This window comes from Euprymna scolopes, chromosome 3 (assembly GCF_053919585.1).
Source record: "Euprymna scolopes isolate OS-2025 chromosome 3, ASM5391958v1, whole genome shotgun sequence".
In the NCBI taxonomy this organism is placed as follows: domain Eukaryota; kingdom Metazoa; phylum Mollusca; class Cephalopoda; order Sepiida; family Sepiolidae; genus Euprymna; species Euprymna scolopes.
The window spans coordinates 26,080,164-26,100,658 of record NC_136484.1 but is presented as its reverse complement, the minus strand read 5'-3'; the positions used below and the strand labels follow the sequence as shown (position 1 = coordinate 26,100,658).

General features: G+C 33.2%; 2 protein-coding genes across 4 annotated transcripts in view; one reads left to right on the top strand and one right to left on the bottom strand.

The window, feature by feature from the left end:
• The window catches only part of LOC145253822 (uncharacterized), a 35,025-nt gene extending 30,696 nt beyond the window's left edge, over window positions 1-4,329 (top strand). For 2 of the 3 annotated variants that reach the window (XR_013863762.1, XR_013863761.1), the window contains exon 2: window positions 2,925-4,329. Coding sequence is in view for 1 of the 3 variants with exons in the window: in XM_080112967.1 (XP_079969093.1) it covers window positions 362-388; window positions 2,925-3,233 (336 nt within the window). In the remaining 2 variants the exon portion in view is untranslated. Of the gene's footprint in view, window positions 1-220; window positions 389-2,924 lie in introns of those variants that run through there. The other variant, XM_080112967.1, reaches the window with a different exon arrangement.
• Window positions 4,330-6,558: 2,229 nt separating this feature from the next.
• LOC145253773 (uncharacterized) lies at window positions 6,559-19,039 on the bottom strand. The gene is made up of 2 exons (XM_080112964.1): window positions 18,681-19,039; window positions 6,559-7,878 (listed from the first exon to the last, which is right to left on the bottom strand). Exons 1-2 carry the CDS (start codon window positions 18,953-18,955, stop codon window positions 6,924-6,926), a joined length of 1,230 nt encoding a protein of 409 aa, XP_079969090.1. The 5' UTR covers window positions 18,956-19,039; the 3' UTR covers window positions 6,559-6,923.
• Window positions 19,040-20,495: the final 1,456 nt, after the last annotated feature.

Genomic DNA, 20,495 nt, shown 5'->3' with positions numbered 1-20,495 from the left:
AGGTTTCCAAGATATAGGGGTACAAGGAGGATGGTACATTTTTTTTTTATAAAACTCTTTACCCAGGGAAACTGGTCAGTCGCATGTTGACGCTTCTATCGTTCCCGCATGTCTGAGACAGATTTCTTCTTTGTATTTCTCTCCAGGACAGTCCTCTATTCCTATTGGCTGAAACCTCTGGTGACGTTAAGAGAAGAAAGGAAGAGAAAAGTAGAAGAGTAGGGAGAAAGAGAGAAATAAGGGAAGCATACTGTAGCAGCATCATAGTAGTAGTTCACTACAACTTCATGGTAGTTGGATAGTAGAGGAATTATTGATTGTCCATTATTTACCATACTATTATAGATTTTTTAAAAAAATTATGAGTTCCTCAGCTATTTTTTTCAAGGTAGGACTTTTTAATGAGATGTATGAAACAAATAAAAAAAATGTTGCTATTAAACTGCCTTGACTGGAGCAATTTCGTTTTGGTTAATTTGAGTTTTATATTGTTTCCTCTTATCAATGTTAAGTTCATTTTTGTACACGGTAATTTTTTTTTTTACTTGGAAGGTCATCACTTATCAAGACCTGGAGGTCACTACAGGATAAGTGTTAAGTGTTAGGTAGATGCTGAGACAACATGATCAGTTATGGTGGCAGTTGGGTAGGGCTTTTATTATCTACTTTACTTTCTTATGTGGCCAGAGTTAAAGATGTCATTTTGTTACTCTTCTCGGAGCAGTTAACTTGAAAATGTTCTTGAATAAATAAGCGATAACGATTTTATCTTACAATATATTTTATTTATTTAACTAGTGAATATCCATTTTTTTCTTAGCTAGAAGTTGCATCAGGTTGGGCACTCCCTAGCGATATATAAAAGCCTTTATACATCAGGATTTTGCATAACATGTTTCTTCATTAAAATTCAAAATACAACTGAAAAAAAAAAAAATGAATTTCTCAGACGGTTAGGTCAGCTATTTTTTTTTTTTTTTTCAAGGTAGGACTTTTTAATCAGATGTATAAAACAAACAAAAAAGTTGCAATTGAACTTTCTTGAAGGAGCAGTTTAATTTTGGTTAATTTAAGTTAATGTTAAGTTCATTTTTATTCTTGGTATTTTTTTTTTTTTTTTTTACTTGGGAGGTCATCACTTATCACTCTAGGATAAATGTTTTTTACTAAAATTCAAAATACAATTGAAAATTCAATTTCAGATCTTATAGATTAGAAAGTTGATATTGAGTTTACTTTCAGCAACAACGTAACTCTCGTTTTCCTTATTTTGTCCTTTAGTCTCCACTTTCCATGAGCAATGTTTCTGACAAAGAGGGAAGAATTGCTGTTTTCTCAGTCAGAATCTATTCCATTTAACACTTATTGTTGGCCAATTTTGGACCTTGAAGCAGTATTTTCTTTCTTTTTTATCTTCTTACATCAAGTGGCTCCATGCCTTGTTCTGAGACGAATTCTAGAAAAAAAATATTTATACTCAACTAGAAAAATGCCCGTCTTGGTGCAAGTATAAGAAATATAGCATTGATTTTTAATTTTCCTTTTTGGTGGGAGTAGGAAGGGAGGCTTTGATGACACATCTACTAAATGGTAAAGTTTACAAAAAAGAATGTACCCATGTTATTAACCGTGTTGTTTAAATACATATTCTAAAATTCATAATGATAAGTTTAGGAGTTTACCCCACACATATTGACGTGCATGCGAACAAGTTTAGTTTAAATTATATTGTATAATACAATTCAAAATTTGATGCAGAGCAATTCTTTTTTCTTTATTAGACTTTTTATATTTCACTTATTTTAAAAGTTTTTAGGGGGTGCAAGTTAGAGAGCAGATTCCCTCCTCGTTTTCATATTAAAATTTATTAATAATATTACTTTTGTAAAGACAACCACTATATGCTCATGAATGGTAATTCTTTATAATCACCTCGCCATAAAAAAAAAAAAAGAAACTTATTATTAATTATTCTTGTTAAACTTTAATTTTTAACACGAGTATTTCAACCATTATAAACTCTTAGAATCTGGATACATTCGAATAACACCAAAAGCAATTTAATAGTTCAAGGTTGTCTATTATTTACCATGAAATGGGTTTCAGCTTTTTTACTCCTAAACAATTTTTTTTTACTTATAATTAGGGCTGTGACAAGAATATTCTTTAATAAAAGCATATTCTTATCATATATTGGGTTAGAGAATATTAAAAAAAAAAAAATAAAAATAAAAATATTCTTCTAAAAAAACAGAAAATATGCCAAATAAGTTTTGTTGTGCCGAAAATATGCTGAAACAAATATTTGGGTATGAGTTTTAAATTTATTCATTTTTTTCCAGATAAATTAAACGTGGTCAAACCCTTAGTAGGTGGGAATTTACATAAAAAAGTATCTAAAATTTGATCTGCAGAAAAAGAGCGGTGTTATAGGCAGATAAATAAACATGCACAGACATCTCATTGTACTTGTAGACAAAGCTTGTTAGTTCCCAATATGTATATACAAGATCTGAAAAAATAAAAACAAAACAAAAAAAAACTATGCCGAAAATAATTAGCACTCCTACCAAACGAATGGCAAGATTTGTGGAGGAATTTGAAGATTACTAGTTAACTGGCCATTGCTTAACCTGAAAATACTGCAATATTTAGGTAGAAACAAGTTATAGTGCATAAAATTTGAAATATAGTTGTGTGATAGATTGGTATTGTTATACAAATTACTAAGATAGTAGTTTTGTATTTCAAATTCTATAACATTAAAACTAGATGTATTAAAATTTCATTAAATGTTGAGATTTTTAATCTATTCCCTCTACTTTGCACATTAATTAACAAAAGTTAATGCACTTAAAATAACTTTTTCTATACTTTCTTAAATGTATATATTAACATCAAATAATTCATTTTTATTTTTACAGATCAAAAGTTGCAAGAAGTCTTTAATGTTGCAGCATTTAAAAACCAAACATCTGGCGAAAAAGAAGACCCACATGACAACATCAGGCACAGTTCCTACTGCAGCAACTGTTTGTGATTGTCAAGAAGCCAGTACAAGTAATTCGTTCAATACCGACTTGTGCAAAGTGTTGATTGCTGCGGATATCCCATTTAAACTGAGCAACAACATGTTCAAAGAATTTCTACATAAGTACACACATAGAAATATTCCGGATCAGGCTACATTTAGGAAATATTACGTTAGTGAAGTGTACAAAGCAAAAGTTTAGTCATTCAGAAAAAAAACTGCGGGAATGAAACTGTGGGTCTCCATTGACAAAACTTCTGATGTAGAGCAGCGTTTTATTGCTTGCTTTGTGTTTGGCGTTCTAGGGGAAGAAGAGGAACATGGAAAGTGCTATTTGGAAAGCCTTTCATGTCTACCAAAGGTAAATCACTCTACAATTGCAGCATTTTTCAATGATTCATTGCAGTTTTTGTGGCCGCAGCAAGTGATTTACACTAATGTGCTCCTCATAACAAAAGATGCGGCTTTATATATGACAAAAGCTATGAATGCTCTCCAAGTATTGTACTCTAAAATGATACATGTCACATATTTAGCCCACGGTTTGTACAGGGTTGCAGAATTGGTTAGGTAAACATACCCAAAAGTGAATAAGCTCATTTCCACAGTGAAGAGTACATTTTTAAAGGCATCCAATAGAATCGACAAGTTCAGGGAACTAGCTCCAGGAGTGTCCCTTCCACCGAGTCCCATTGTAATGAGGTGGGGTATGTGGTTAGATGCAGTGCACTATTATGCTAAATATTTACATGAAATTACTGCTGTCGTGATGTCCCTAGATTCAACAGAGGCACAAAGTATATCGGAGTGCCAAAAACTGCTGGCGGATGCAGCCCTGCTTATTAACATCAGGTTTATCACAAATAGTTTTTCAATGTTAACAAATGATATTACAAATTTATAGACGAAAGGGGTGAGTCTTTCAACATCTATTGGATTAGTTGCTGAGGTCGAAATGACACTTGAGGAGATGGACAACTCTCAATTTCATAAAAAGCTTAAGAGTGTGCTTTTAAAGAACAAAGGTTTTAGTATTTTAAAACGTCTCAATGCACAAATCAGTGGGAAGTTTTTGCAAAATGAAGAAGAAAATGTGGATGGCATAGATCACCTGACAGTTTTAAGTGCTAAAGAAATAGCCAGCTTCATGTATGCTCCGGTAGTCTCCTGTGACATGGAACAAGTTTTTTCACAATATAAGATTGTTTTAGCGGACAACTGAAGAAGCTTTAATTTTGATAATTTAAAGACACGTTTAATTGTAAAATGCAATGAATAAAATATTTGTTTAAGTTTTATAGAGTTTTTAATTGTTCAAAGTATTTATAGCATTATAATAACCTATTTTTCTGTATCTTTTCTGACCTTCTTTTTATTGCATTAACTGAAAGTTTTACAACATTTTTGATAGAATTCGTAAACTACTGAATACTGTGTTTTTAATAGCACTTACCACAAGCTATAGTAAAAGTATTACATGAGATAAAAGCTAAAGAATTAATATAGTTGCTAACATAAAACCAAGCATACAAATATTCGTCAGAAGTATGCTGAAAATATGCAATTAAAAAAAATATATGCGGTAGCCAAAACGCATATTCCATTCCAAATAAGAATCTTCTTCTTAAAAAGCATATTTCTGTGAAAATAAACATATTCTTAAGCATATGCCTGAAGAATATTTCCAGCATATCACGAGAATTTAAAACATATCTGTAAAAGAATATTGTCACAGCTCTACTTATAACCTTTTTTATTTTTATTTTTACTGATGGATCACTACTTAATAAGGCCGTGGGGACACTCGAGGATAAGTGTTAAAAGGATTCTTGGTTGGACAGTGATCATTGTTACAAGAAAATTGGAAACAGTGGGTGGAATGAGCAAAGATTACTTAAGAATTGATAATCCAAGATGGCAGTTCAACAAATATTTGTTCACATTAGACTTGAACACAACCATGCTATAATCAATTGAAAAGAAGCTTTATAGTATTTTGTTTCATAGATGAGATATTCAAGTAAAAAACTTCGTTCATGGAAATTCCATTTGGATTTTAGTATAGAGAGGGAGAAGATAGTTCTTTGCTGTGGTTAAAGCTAGGTGAATTCTTGCTATTTCATGTTTTAGTAAAAAAAAAATAACATTAAATCATTTTTTTAGAGCAAGTTGACTAGTACATATGAACTACTGAATAAAAGCTTGTTGAAAAATTACAATATAGTTTCCAAAAATTTCCAACAAGATGCCAAGAGAGTTAAGTCTAAAATCATCATATCTAACTGAGGGAAATATTTTTCTTTAAAAATAAATCTGTCTCCACTTATATATAAAAGGCACTTTGTGTGTGTGTGCATGAGAGAAAGAGAGAGAGAGAGAGAGAGAGAGAGAAAGTTTGTTCCCTATGGACTCCAAAACAGCTGGATTGATTGTTTTGAAATTTCATGTGTCTGAAAGTGTTCTTAGATAGTTTTTGTATTGGAATGCATCTGATAAGTATTGAAAATTGATAATCAAAAAAATCCGCTTAAAGAAGGAACAGTCTGATTTCAACCAAAATATCACAAGTGCATTTGAGAAACGTTACTACTTCACAAACAGAATGGCCCCGGGGTATAAAATCAGTAGGTGCTTTGATAAGACAGGGGCACGTTCAAAATTAATGTTTCTGTTTAGAACACAATTGAACCATGATACTTGACTTTTGCATTTGAACCTTTAATTCAAGCCATTATATAAAAATAATTTTATAAAATCAACACTATGTTCTCTACAGTGCTATGTAGATTACAATGTATTGTGGACTAAAAATCTTCCTCCCTGTGCACTGTGGTGGGTCTCCGACTAGAGCAGGTAATCAATCGATTTGATTGAAAAAAGGGCGATTTCACTGATTTTGATGACAATAAAAGTATTGGAAGTGTTGGAATATTCATTGATTCTCATTCAATCATGGGCAACATCGGGTTTCCTTGTTAGTATTTAAATAAAGAGGGTATGGTTTGTCTGTTTGTTTTTTTGTTTTTTTACCAAACAAGGTATATTGCCACTTGGACATCAGGGGCTACTATTTTTACTTTACTCAGAGCACTTAGATAAGTATATTATTAGGAAGTATGTAGATATTATGTGCCATTAATAATCTGTTATTCACCTATCAGGAAAAAAAAAAGATTTGATGCTTAAAAAGACATTTTGAAGCAATCCTTTGTGTCAAGCCCTGTCAAAGGACTTTCATATGTCGACAGATATTTCCCTAGAAACAAATCTTTCACTGAGAGATCCACCAGTGCTATCCAATATCACAGTCAGCATGTTAGCAGTTGATCTTGCAGTATGAAATCCATAACGCTTGTTTAGTAAACTGATTTTACTAGGATGATTGAAAACTTCTTGTTTGCATACACGTTTGTGATTTAAGCAAGCACAATCGGTTAAAAATTATCAAGAAAACAGGATATAAAAAATACAAGACAAATAATAAGAGTATGATAGTTTGCTTAGATAAAAAAAAATTCAAACAGATGCAAATTCATATAAATATTTATAGAGTGATTTTTTTGTTTTGTTTTAGTAAAGGTTTGTATTAATTTGTCTGTGGAATATAAGCTCATTTGAGTTACTTAATGTTATATATTATAACATCGCCATAAAACATAAAATCATATAAAAAAATGTAAATGTTTATAAATATAAAATGTTTTTTTTTCTTTTAAATTTATTAATTGCACAACAGATTTCAGTTAACTGACTGAAACCATTGAAATATTAAAAAAATCAAAAAAAAAATAACAACATAAGCTTAAATAAAGATCAAAGAATTCAATCTTAAGAATTGCCACCCATTACGGAAAACCAGACAGCAGAGTTTTAATGCCATAAATATTTGAACTCATAGCTCTTCTCGTCTAAATGGATATTCTACTCCATACTCATTTTTCAAACCCGTCAGAACTTGGTATGGTCGTCTAGTTAAATAAGTCTGCAGCATTCGGATAATATCCCGCCTTGCGATTTCATATTCTGGCAAAACCATTGCTTTTTCATAAAAATCAATCATTTTTTTAAGAACGACTTCCCAAGGTGTAGGAGTCCATTTTAGCAGTTTCACTGCCTTAGACGTGTCGATGGGGCCAAGCTTAACAGAAGGAAACAGATACACAGAATTGGAAGTGAGTGGTTCAATAATAATGTTGAGGCTGGTCAAATTTAATGCATTTCTCATATCTGACAAGACGTCCTTCAAGGTGGGACTCTCAGCCAAGGCCAAATTGTACACTTCATTTTGGACGTCTTCTCCACCAAACATGTACTGGACAATAACATCAGCAATGTCCTCCACATAGACGAGGCTCATTGGCTTGTTAATGAAAACATCTGGAACGGAAACAGGTCTTTCTAGATATTTTCGAAGTCGCATCCAACTCTGATATATCCACCATCGATACGTATTGTCCCTGGGTCCAATAACATCGGGTAGTCGGTAAATGATATAAGGAATTTTATTGTCATCTTTTTGAGATGTAAGGACTTCTTCACATTGCAGTTTCCTGTTTCCGTAATCATCTTTTTCATTGTATTCATTGATTAGTGCTTCATTTGTTGGACGGACAGCATCCGTTTCTCTCGTGGGTTCAGTGTGGTTTTTGATGCAGACTTCATACACAGAATCAGTACTTATGAGAACGTAGAACCCAATCCTGTTCTTGAGAACGGTCACAACATCAGATACAGCCACTTGATGGTAAGCACTGAAGTCAATGACTGCATCAAAAAATATGGTTGGAACTGATGTCAAGAAATTGTTCATGTCATCACATTTGTGAAGCGACTGCATTCGATCACATCTGAAAAAAAAAATAAAGAGATTAATATTTCTAAGTGTAATTGTCGTATGAAAAGGGGAAGTTATTTTTAAGATTTAACAATCCCATTTTGAAAATGGTTTTACACGTGAGACTTAACAACGTTTATAACAAAAAAAGATGAAAATTATTTTTAAATCTATCTCAGCATCTCTAAAAACATTAGCACTTAAATTTAACATAGCATTTTTAAATATATCCACACATTACTCTAAGATGCTCTTTCTATATGTTGGTCAATTTGTCATACTTAAGCTTGAAATACCTTCATTGTATCGAAAAGGATGGGTTTCCTTGCTGTTTGGAGACTTGGGTAGAAAGTGCCAATAAAGAATCCATTCTTGACAATCAGCCTGACAGGATTGGACTGAGGTACACCACCTGAGTATTACCTAGGAGGTCCACTCTCCCAGGTCTTACCACCCGGCTTTCAGGCGGGGCAAGTTTATTCCTTATTACCTGAGGAGCACTTACTGAGGAATGCCGATGGGGACACCCAGGCAATTTTTGTTAGGTCAGAGTGCCTCTCCTTTAGGGGTGCTGACCTTGTGTCACATCTTGCTGAGGTGGGCAGCAAGTCAATATCTTCTTAATCTTGAAATAGCATTCTTATGAAATTAAACATGCAAATTAAATAGACACATTTTATACTATACACAGTTTTATGAATCAGGAATGATGTTTATATTCCCAATATTGGCAAAGCATAGAATAAATTGTCTGTTGGTTTTTGGATGGCAAGATCCTTTAATATCTTTAACCTTTTTAAAATTCACCAAAATTACACCTGATATACACCTTCCATACCCAAGCACATATGTACATGCACTTTTGATGAGTTGTAATGCACCTGACTGGTCGATATGTTGCCAATAGATGAAACAAAAGTTTTGCCAATTCCAGCTAAGTTTGCATGTTTCAATGCCAATTGTATTTTTATTAATTTTAATCCTATGTCATCTTATTTAATTGTAATTATATATTCTATCTTATCGGTTTACTAACTGGCCACCCAGCATTGCCCGTTCGTACAATACACTTGAACATGATATTTTAATTCATGCAGATTGTGTATGTATTATTATAGAATCAATCCTCTATTGATATATTACGAGGAATAATTTGCCCGGTGGACTAATTTGCAAAAGAAAATAATGATAATGTCGTTCATCAAATCCGTCTGTGTTTGTTTACAATATCATGTCAGCTGATATTTGGGCTTGACGATCTTAAACATAGTCTTTCTTCTGTTATAGATATAAAAAAAGAATTTTTTAGAAGGGAATATTTTACGCTACACCGGTCAAGGGAAATAATTTTATTATTTCCCTTGGTTGGTGTAACGTAAAATATTCCCCTGTAATAAGATTTTTTCGATTTTCAATACTTATCAGATAAATTTCTGTACAAAACATATCTAAGAACACTGCCAGGCATATAAATTACCTTTGTGTGAAATTTGCAAAACATAGGCTCAGCCGTTTCGGAACCTGAAGGAACTCACACACACACACACACACACACACAAAGTGACTTTTATATAACAATAGAGAAGAGGTAGAGATTCTGCATGTTTATGATTCATACATGACTAGCAGGGGGCATCCGGTGTTGCCCAGTTATAAAATATGCTTAGATATATTTTAATTCATGTAGATTTTGTATTTATTATTACAGAGCTAGTTTTCTATTGAATATTATATATATATATATATATATATATATATATATATATATATATATATATATATTATTACTGATTCCAAAGTTTAAAAAAAATAACTTAGGTGCTATCAGCTAGAATCAAAACCAAAATAGTTAGCACTCCAGCCGCATTTACTACCATTTGAGCTATCAACAGATAGATAAGAAAGATTTAAAGTTAAACCACTTCAATCTATGAATGAATTTGCGCATGCACAAAAGTAATAGAAATATGTTGACAAGTTGAAATGTTTATTTCAACTTGCCAACATATTTCTGCATGCGTTATATATCCATCCAAACAAAGATTGTATGCGTTATAAAAATGATCTTTGGTGTATGATTAATATTTCCTGTTAATTTCAGTGATATGTAACCAGTAGTTTAAGAGTTTATCAGTTAAATATTTACAAACAGACCCACATAAATACATCTACTATTTCATTTAGAATAAATTCTCCTCTCCTATATCCGAAGAAATGACAATTTTTGGATCATATAGAGTATAAGGACTCCAGGAGATCAGAGGCAGAAAAACAAGTTTTTGGTCGATACTGGTTGACCTTGATCTTTGCACACGGCATCCATAAACAAACAAAAATCTCAAGTTGTTAGGTTTTTTGCCAACAATTTTTTTTATGTAGGGTACATTTTTTTATATTTACAAAACTTTTTAATCAAATCATTTCAAGAAAATTTCTTAATAAAACCATTTGATCAAAACTTTTTAATAAAACTATTCGCTCAAAACTTTTTAATAAAACTACTTAGAGAAAACTTTCTAATAACACTATTTCCAGAAACTTTTTAATAACACTATTTCAAGAAAACTTTTTAATAACTATTCCTCTGGCCTTCATCAGGTACTAACCGCGATGGGATCGGAACTTTGAATCTCCTGACTGCATCCACTGCAATTACTGCCTTCCACAGTTGTTGTCGTCTCACCACGTTTTGGCCAAACGTTGTGAAACAACTAAGAAAAGATGAGGATAATAGTCCGCAATAAATAAATTAATAAATAATACTCATCTCAATAATGAATTCCAATTAAATAATATATACCATTCGGTACAGACCCGACCATGGAAGAAGATCAGATAATAAATAAATATGAATTTATAAGACCTAAAAATTCAACCTTGATCGCCCTTCGGGGCACATGACGCAGTTGATAGAGACATTGAATCTCTATGGTTCCAAGTGAGAATTGTCTGAAGATAGCAGTTTCAATCCTACCTAAAGCCGGCCAGAGGCTTACTTTGCCAAAACGTGGTGAGACGACAACCACTACGGAAGGCAGTAATTGCAGTGGATGTAGTCAGGAGATTCAGAGTTCCTTTCCCGTTGCGGTTACCACCTGATGAAGGCCAGAGGAATAGTTGGTCGAAACGTTGTGAAACAACTAAGAAAAGATGAGGATAATAGTCCGCAGTAAATAAAATTAATGAAAACTTTTTAATCAAACTATTTCATCAAAACTTTTTAATAAAACTATTTCATCAAAACTTTTTAATAAAACTATTTGATCAAAACTTTTTAATAAAACTATTTGATCAAAACTTTTTAATAAAACTATTTGATCAAAACTTTTTAATAAAACTATTTGATCAAAACTTTTTAATAAAACTATTTGAAGAAAACTTTTTAATAAAACTATCCCTATCTATCAAATAATCAAAAATGACATTATAAAAAAAAAGTAACAAATTCAAACTAGACACCCACTAAAATACAACTCATTCATCTCCTCCCTTGAGGCATGCATTCAAACTTATACAAGATTGATGACATAGAATCCTTTCTCTTAGTGAACTCCCCAAATATTCTAGCAGTAAGTAAAAACTAACTTAAAATTGTCAATCTATACAAATCCTTATAAGTATATGTACAGACTTGGAGTTTATATCTAGAACATACTCCACTCGACTAGAGAACCATCTAAAATCAGATGATAACGTCTACAGTGTTTTAGATTAACTCAACATAACGTTAATTACTTCTACTTCATATATAGTTCTCCCTGATTCAAGACTCTACACTGTTTGACTTTGTCTATAAAAGCATAGATACAGCATTCTCAATAGATCTGAGTGCCTGAATGCATATATTTAAGAATTTTAATGTCTGCCACCACGATTGGCTTGGATTCTTGAGTTATACTGCTGCAGTTGGTAACTGCACATATAGCTTCTTTGCTCACTGTCTCTCACGAACTCACTTTCTTGACCAACAAGCCTCACTTCTCAGCCTGTTCTTGACATCATTGCCTAAGGCTTGTGTGGTGAATCTCCGTAGCCAGCTCAGGAATGCTGATCACATTGTGGTAATGATTGATATCACCCTGTAGTTTCCTTCTAAAGTCGATCAGCCGTTACTCAATATGGCAAGATACTTCAAATAGACTGATTGAGAATCCATCAGAGATCACATCAGAGATGACACTTGAAGCAACATTTTTTTCTCTCTTTGCTGATCAGTACAAAAATGAGGTAATCAAAAGGGTCAAAGTAGGCATTGAAGCACTTGTTTGCAGAAATTCTATAGCAAACCTTACTCTTCGCAATGGCTCAATTTGAACTATGCAGCTGGTATTGTTCAGAAACAGCAAGCATCCTGCCAATTCAGATTCCATAAGTCAACTAAAAATAGAGATTTGTAGCATTAAGAAATCATTGCAAGATCATAGTAACCTAACTAAGAGAAGATATACCAAGATGACCAGAAAATACTTTTAGTCACAGAAACTAGGAACTCTCGATTTATGGAAAATCTATAATAGTGTGTTGGACAATAGCCAATCGACAATTCCCCGGCTATTCAACCACAATCATTTGCACAACAACTGAGGAAGTTGAACTATCTTTTCAGAGGTTTGCCTTGACCTTATCTTGAAACCACTCTCTCCCAAATTTCCCATTGAGAACTGAAGCCATTGTGACAGCAGTCATAGAAATAAGTGTCCAATGGTGGCGTGTGCGTATTGTAAAAAGTCACTAACACTCACGCTCAAAACTGACCAATAGGAAACGAAAAGGTGACATACAGGGTGACCCAAAAAAAACAAAAGCTAACTGGAGGCCATCTAGAACATACGCTGTAGAACAGAGAAAAAAAGGCCAAAGACCCTAGTGTTTTGATGTGATGTTTTGAATATAATAAACTAGTTATGACCAAAGTTTCATTTCATTCAGACAAAACACTAAGAAACGGTGCCTAATTGGAGTTTGGGCCCGTTTTTTTAGGGGGTCACCCTGTATGCAAATTAAGACGCAGTCGATTTGGAGCAAATAAAAAAAGCCAGTATTTACGGTTGATTCACGTGCCAGTGGCAAGAAAGAAAGACAGATTTTCTATGAACGTCGAAACAGGAAGAGAAAAAGGATTATCATTTTCTTGTGTGTGCCGAGAACGTTGCAAGCTGAAGAAGAAAAACCCTTTTTTGTTTGCATGAACATTTAACATTTGGCAAGTAAAAGGAAAACTTTAATTTACACCCTAGAAGCTATTTCGGTGCTAAATATAAAGTTGATGCGACTGAAACGAAAATGGGATTTTGAAAATTGGAAGTGTTAAGAAAGGGAAATTTTAAACGATTCTCATCAAACTTTAAACATTGAAAGCGTCGAGAAAGGGAAAGATTCAAATGATACGCGTCGAACTTGGAAATTTGAAAGTGTCGAAATGTGAAAAGATTAGAATGATTCACGTTGAACTTTGAAAATTTAAAGCGTCAAGAGATGGAAATATTAAATGATTCGCATGGAAAATTTGAAAATTTAAAGCCTCAAGAGATGAAAATATTAAATGATTCGCATGAAACATTTGAAAATTTAAAGCCTCAAGAGATGAAAATATTAATTGATTCGCATGAAAATTTGAAAATTTAAAGTGTCAAGAGATGGAAATATTAAATGATTCGCATGAAAATTTGAAAATTTAAAGTGTCAAGAGATGGAAATATTAAATGATTCGTGTGGAACATTTGAAAATTGAAAGCGTCGAGAGATGGAAATATTAAAAGATTCAAGTCAAATGGAAGTATTAGGATTCGAGTCAAATGTGGAAAATTTAAAGCATCGAAGAATAGCAAGATTTAAATGTGATTAAAGTCAGACTTTTTTTTTCTAATTGTCGTAGTGAATGGAGAATTACGATTTGACCGACTTTTTGTAATTTGTGGAGGCTAGCAGAGTCTAGCGAACTGAACAGGTCGGAATTTACAATGTCGTTCGAATGCTACCATTGTATCTGGAGGAGGATGTATTGGCCCTCTACTTAAGATGGACAAAGGTTAATGCAACTGAAGTGAGTCGAACCTTTTTTATTTTTTTTTTACATTTTGACATTCCCGATAGGATTCGGTTGGATTTTTGCAAAACTTGTTGTCGTAAAATGCATATATTAAAATACAATTCAGTTGAATGTTAAATGCGCATTCGAAAGTCAAAGTGAAAATTCATCATGCTATGGATAATTTTAAATATGTGTTCAAAATCCGGACTTTGCAAAAATTTGCTATGCTATAGAGAAGTTTAAATACACATTCAAAGATCAGACTTTGTGATAATTTGTCGGACTATGGAGAATTTTTTACATGCATATGTAAGTAGAATTTTGAAAATTCGTCGTTCTATAGAAGAATTTTGAATGACAATGAAATTTGTTGTCATCGTGAAAAGAATGAATTATGAATCGAGTTGGACTTTTGAGGCATGTGTTGTTAAATTATAGAAATGGTTAAGTAACAATTCTCGCCAAACTTTTTTTTTTTTTAAGAATTAACGTTATAACGTGGGCCAATTTCGTCTAGTGGTGTAGCGCGGGCCAGTTTTATCTGGTGATGTATTGTGAGCCAGTTTCGTCTGGCGATGTATCGTGGGCCAATTTCGTCTGGTGGTATAGCGTGGGCCAGTTTTGTCTGGTGGTATAGTGTGAGCCAGTTTTGTCTGGTGGTATAGCGTGGGCCAGTTTTGTCTGGTGGTATAGCGTGAGCCAGTTGCGTCTGGCAGTGTAGCGTGGGCCAATTGTGTCTGGCGGTCTAGCATGGTCCAGCTGCGTCTGGCGGTATAGTGTGGGCCAGTTGTGGTCAGAAAGGTTAATATACGATGACGATAAATTGGAGTCAGACGATTTACATGAAGCAGAAGTGGAAGCAAATGCCCCCGAAGAAGTCCTACTTCTGTTAAGGAGTACCCGACGAAAATGACCACTACCAGAATGCTGCCTGTGTGATCATGAGATCAGGGAGGGGTGTAACAACGGTCATAGAAACAAGCATTGAATGGTGGCATGTGCATATGATAAAAAGTCACCGATACTCAAACTCGAAACTGACTGATAGGAAATGAAAAGGGGACATGGTTAAATTTGAGCATATAAATATTTCTTTCATTGAGGGAAGATTATTTACTCAGAGTCGTTCGAATGCACGGTTAATTCACGTGTCAGTGAGAAGAAAGAAAGGCAGATTTTCTATGAACATCGAAACAGGAAGAGAAAAGGGATTGTCATTTTTTTGTGTGCTGAGAATGTTGCAAGCTGAAGAAGAAAAACATCTGTTTTTTTTGTATGAACATTTAATGGTACTCGACAGTTAAAAGAAAAATTTCAATGCTAGAGCCATACTTGATGATCTAATCATCACCCTATATCCGGGATATATAAAAAAAAAAAACTTGACACCTGCAAAGCATGTGGGCCTGATCTTATTCTTGCTATAATAATAAAGAAATGCTCTGCTGAGTTGGCCTCTGTCCTTTCAAACGTCTACAACAAATGCCTTGCCAAATCTTGCTTCCCTGATAGCTAGAAAATTACTTCTGTGGTACTAGTCTTCAAGAATTCAAGTGATAGAACTGACTCTCAAAATTATCACCTCCATCAGTCTACTCCTGGTCGTTGTTAAAATCTTTAAATCCTTAAATCAATCTAACAATAGTCTGCGACCTTGTTACTACTAAACGTTTTTTGTGACAATGCTCTATTGTGGATATCTTCACAAATATCATTGAATGCATATAGCACACACTGGACAAGGTAGGTGAAGCTAGGGAAGTAGTGTTTGATATATCCAAAGCCTTTAACAAGGTCTGACATAAAGGTCTTCTCACAAAAATTAATGTGTACAGTATTACTGGACGAATATTTAATATAATTAGAATCTGCCTAGACAAAAGAAAGATCCAGGTTGTCCGCAATCGCTATTCATCCAAACACAACATTAACTGTTGTTCCATTGCTGCATTGTTACAACAACGATCTTGTTTTATAAGTACTTTAATGAAATCTGCTTTAACAAACTTTCTGCTCTGGTGTCCCCTAAACATAAATACACATGACCGATCTGACAATCAATAAAATCCCATCAATTCACTGTAGACGTTCCCAAATGCCGGAGAGCTTTCTACTCTAATAGCTGCTTTACTCAAGCAACCAATCTTTGAAACTCCCTCCTCGCTTCCTGATTGTACTGAAATGCAGAAATTTAAATGTAATGTAAAAAAAGATCTTGTTTCACAACTCCTCATTTAGGACGACCTCTATAATTCTAGCTCCTACTGCAAAGTAGCCCCTTATATCTCAGTGGCAATATGCTTTGTTTGAGGTGAATTAAAGTTAAAAAAGAAAATAATTTAAGTGTAAGTATTGTAGATTAATTCCTATTTTAATCACAAAAATTATTTAGTAAAACAACTTATATTCATTTAAACACGGTTTTAGTAAAAAAAAAAAAAAAATGTTATAATTTTTCTTTAATTTTAAAATTAAATAAATATTTTGTATCATTTGGCATATTCTGACTACTATCCCCATCTTGAGTAATGTAAACTATTTTTATTACTAACCCTAAGTCCAAGTGGCAAGGACGTAAAATCATTTTAAAATTCAAAAATAAATAAATAAAACAGACGAGATTTATCTCTACAGTAAAACAAACAAACAAAAATTGGTTAACTAGCCTAAAACGCTATAATGGCCCATAAATGCTTAAATTTATATAACTGATTTTTTGTTGTTGTTTCTGCTTTTTCTCACCAATCTTTTCTGAATGCTCACACGTAATCATCTAAAAAAAAAAAAAAAAAGAAAAAAAAAGCAGAACTTCATTTTGTAGAAAGTTATTTAGTGGCGGGTATTAATTTACAATGGTAAGCTTTCTGTTTTTTCTATTATTTTTTTTAACTATCAACAAAAAATTAAAATGGTTGACTTGTTTATGAAGAAACCGAAATGCATTATAGTGGATTTAATTTTGTAATTAATTTATTTCCGGACGTACAAATATGCATCGACTCTGCAGAGTGCAGCGCGTTTGAAGGAGCATTCATTCTGAAAAGGAAAGAATTTTGGTGTGTGTGGCCCTTTTTTTTCTTTTTTTTTTTTTTGGCTTGGGGGATATTTTTTTTTTTTTTTTTTTTTTTTGGCTGGAGATTCTTAACATGGAGACGAGAGGGTGTTGTGTATCTATTCTGTACTTTCACCTAACAATTTAATAGAAACAGATATCATAAACTTTAATTAAACCCGAAAATACTATTTAAAAAAAATAGAGCAGATCAATAAGTGCACTTGCAGTAAATAAAATTTCACTATTTTTCGATACGAGAAAAAACACAGACGACATTCTGTGACAGGTAGGTACACGATAAAGGTTTTTGTTTATGCTAATCCGGACTTGCACCACTTTTAAAAACTCGCTCAATATATGTTACCGTGACATAGGTTGACATATATTCGGCGGGTTTTTAATAGTATTTTGTATAGTTTTTTATTTATAACACCTTTTCCCAAACTTATCGTGTTAAAGAGAGAATCAGACGCCATCTTGAATTTTCCAATACATCGGTAAACAGTGTATGTTTTTCGAACTGAATAAATATGTTACATTGAATAAAAACACGAAAAATATATCCAGTTTGGTAGAAAGGTAACTTATCTTGCCTTTGATAACATTTATTTGTTATATATTTGTTTTTTGACAACTTTTTCGAATCTATGTGTACAGTAATACAAACCCGAAAGCTCCCTCAAACGCGCTGCGACTTGCGCACAACATCGGAGCCGATGAGCATTTCGCTATGGTAGCCTAGCCTCAAGCCTCACTCATGTACGTCAGCAAATTAATTTTATTAAATAGGATTTTTGAAATGTTCGTTTTAATACCTTACTCTATTACAATTCTTGCTTTCAATAAATATTGATTTAATGATTTTATAGCAAATAATAAAATTGTTAATGTGTAAATTATATAGAGGCGAAGGTAAATTTTTACTTCCTTTCCACCTTAACAATCACCTTTAAAATTACGACTTTTATAGGTTTTCAGATATGCTGAAAATGAAGGTACTAGTGCAGAGAGTGATCCGGACGTAAATAATAACATTATTATTTAAAAAGCCATTCTTAACATGGGGAAGGGAGGGTTTTTTGCACCTAGTCTATATTCACCCTTACAATTGAATTAAAAAAACATGTAATAAACTTGGAAATACGATTTAAAAAATAGCGCGGATCACTCTCTGCACTAGCACCAAAATGAATATCGTGTTTAAAATTGTCGCAAACAAGTAGTTTTCAGATATTAAGCAATGTAATCCCTTACGTTATAAGTAATGGCCGTTTTGTACGCGCGTCAAAAATATGTGCGGCGCTGCATACAAAAATAACCATCAGTCTCAGTCTGAATATAAGGAATTACATTACTTAATATCCGGAAAACTACTTGTTTGCGGCAAATTTAAATGTGATATTCGTTTTCAGCATACCCGAAAACCATTAAAAGTCGTTATGTTAAAGGTGATTGCTAAGGTGGAAAGTAAGTAAAAATTTAGCGAGGCGAAAAACACAAACACACAAGTCGTCACGATTTTATTATCGAGATTGATTGATTAGTGTTGTTAAAAAATTTCAAACAACCCGAAGTTGACGATCGGGATATAAAAAAAAATGGTGTTAGTTTTTATTTATAATTAAAAAAAAAAAAAAAAAAATAGCACAAAAACGGTTAATATTTTTTTAGCTGAAAATGCTGCCGTCAGCATTAATTTTCCATGCATTGATTTTAGTCGTTTTATTACCGTAGATGTCGTACGAATGGCTTGATTCGTGCGTCTGAGTCCCAATACCAGTTTCCCCTATTGACGATGGTGACAGAATGTCCCGCGTCTAGAAGACGCGTCACTGTGGCGGCACCAATAAAACCATTTCCACCAAAAACAAGAATGGTACGAAAATCTTTCGCTTTGCTACTGCGGGTATCACCACGTTGTGCTGAATAACAATTCACATTCACACACCAAAGTAGAAACAAAACAAAGAAAAAACTATGGAACCTAACAAAAAAGCAGAACATTTTAGACAAATATAATAAAAGTTTGTTTCAACTCAAAGAAGTGTAAAACTTTGAAGTTTGTATAAATAGATTCAAGGGAGGTAATTTAATTACGTGGCGCAAGAGAGATAACTCTAATGATAGATCATTTGCAAATACATAGGTATTTATCTGCTTGACCACGAAAGCAAGCTGTGACCTTTTTTAATGTGGAGGAAAGCCAGCTCCCCAAAAAGGGGCACTCTGAAAGTAGGCAAAAATAAAAGTGCCTTAGTACAGAAAGGGTTCCCTTTCCATTGACTAAAGATAGATGAACTTGAGTGTAGCATTAGAACACATACTACACTCTGATTTTGGCCTGTGGCAGGTAAAGCAATTTAAAAATGAATAACTCTTAAATGCACAAAAACATTTATTAAATTAATGATGCCAGTTGTGGAAATTTAAATATTTCATAATTGTTGCTATTATGCAGAGTATTGTTATATTTTTAGAACAAATACACCCCTATTTACTTACCTCCCCAAGAGGTTAATGTTTGTAGTGAAATTGATTAAGAAGAGATTCTGACGAACACTAAAAAGCTAATGGCTCTAATTGCTTATACTCTTTCCTTCTCTGCTTCATTGGAATTTGCTTTCTTCCTCATGTTTAGAACAGAACCAGTAATTGTATAATTGTATCCAAATGACTCAACGACTGGTATGCAAAATAAGAAAACAGTTTAGGAGCAGACATACAGACTCAAGCGACTTTCTTTTATTTCCCAGTGTATTATTCGATGTTAGGGATTGAACATGGGCCTCACCAATTGGTACAATAATGAACAAAAGGTGCTAGTTGCTGGATTTGAAAGCTTAACAATATTTAAAAAAAAGAAGAAGAAAGGTTCCTTCATTTTTTTCTGAGCCGCCCCCACACGTTATAGAAGCAAAAGTAATTCAATAAAAACACCATGTCCACAGGCAACCCTAAACTCTCGACTGATTTGCGCATTTTCAGTGTTCTTTTATTTTTTGGGGCTAATTCATTTACGCCCCCCTCTACGAGCTCGGGGGCTGACAGAACCATAGAACAACAGTCCCATGAGCAGTTAATAATAGCAAAAACAATAACCACGACGAAATACCACAGCTGATTTAATTTATGTGTATAAATTAAAAATAACCGAAACTGTAGGAATTATTAAATTAACTAAGCCAGTCCCATGTCAGGAATAAGCATCTACATAATAATGTTACTGTTTAAGAAAACAATTCTTAACATTGTGATGGGTATCTGTTAACTATTTTCTACTTTTCTTGTATGAAGAAATGTTGATTTTTTTTTTTTTTGCAATTATAAAGATTTGGTTGGTTAGATTGATTTCCGTTAGTGTAAAGAAAAAAAATAATGATTATAATAATAGTTATAGTAGTAGTAGTAATAGTAGTAGTAGTAGTAGTAGTAGTAGTAGTAGTAATAATAATAATGTTAAGAGTAGTCAGGTCATGTCATATGCTACTGGTACCATGTAACCTAGTACTACCTGTCGCATGGTCGGGTTACTGGCGACTAAACC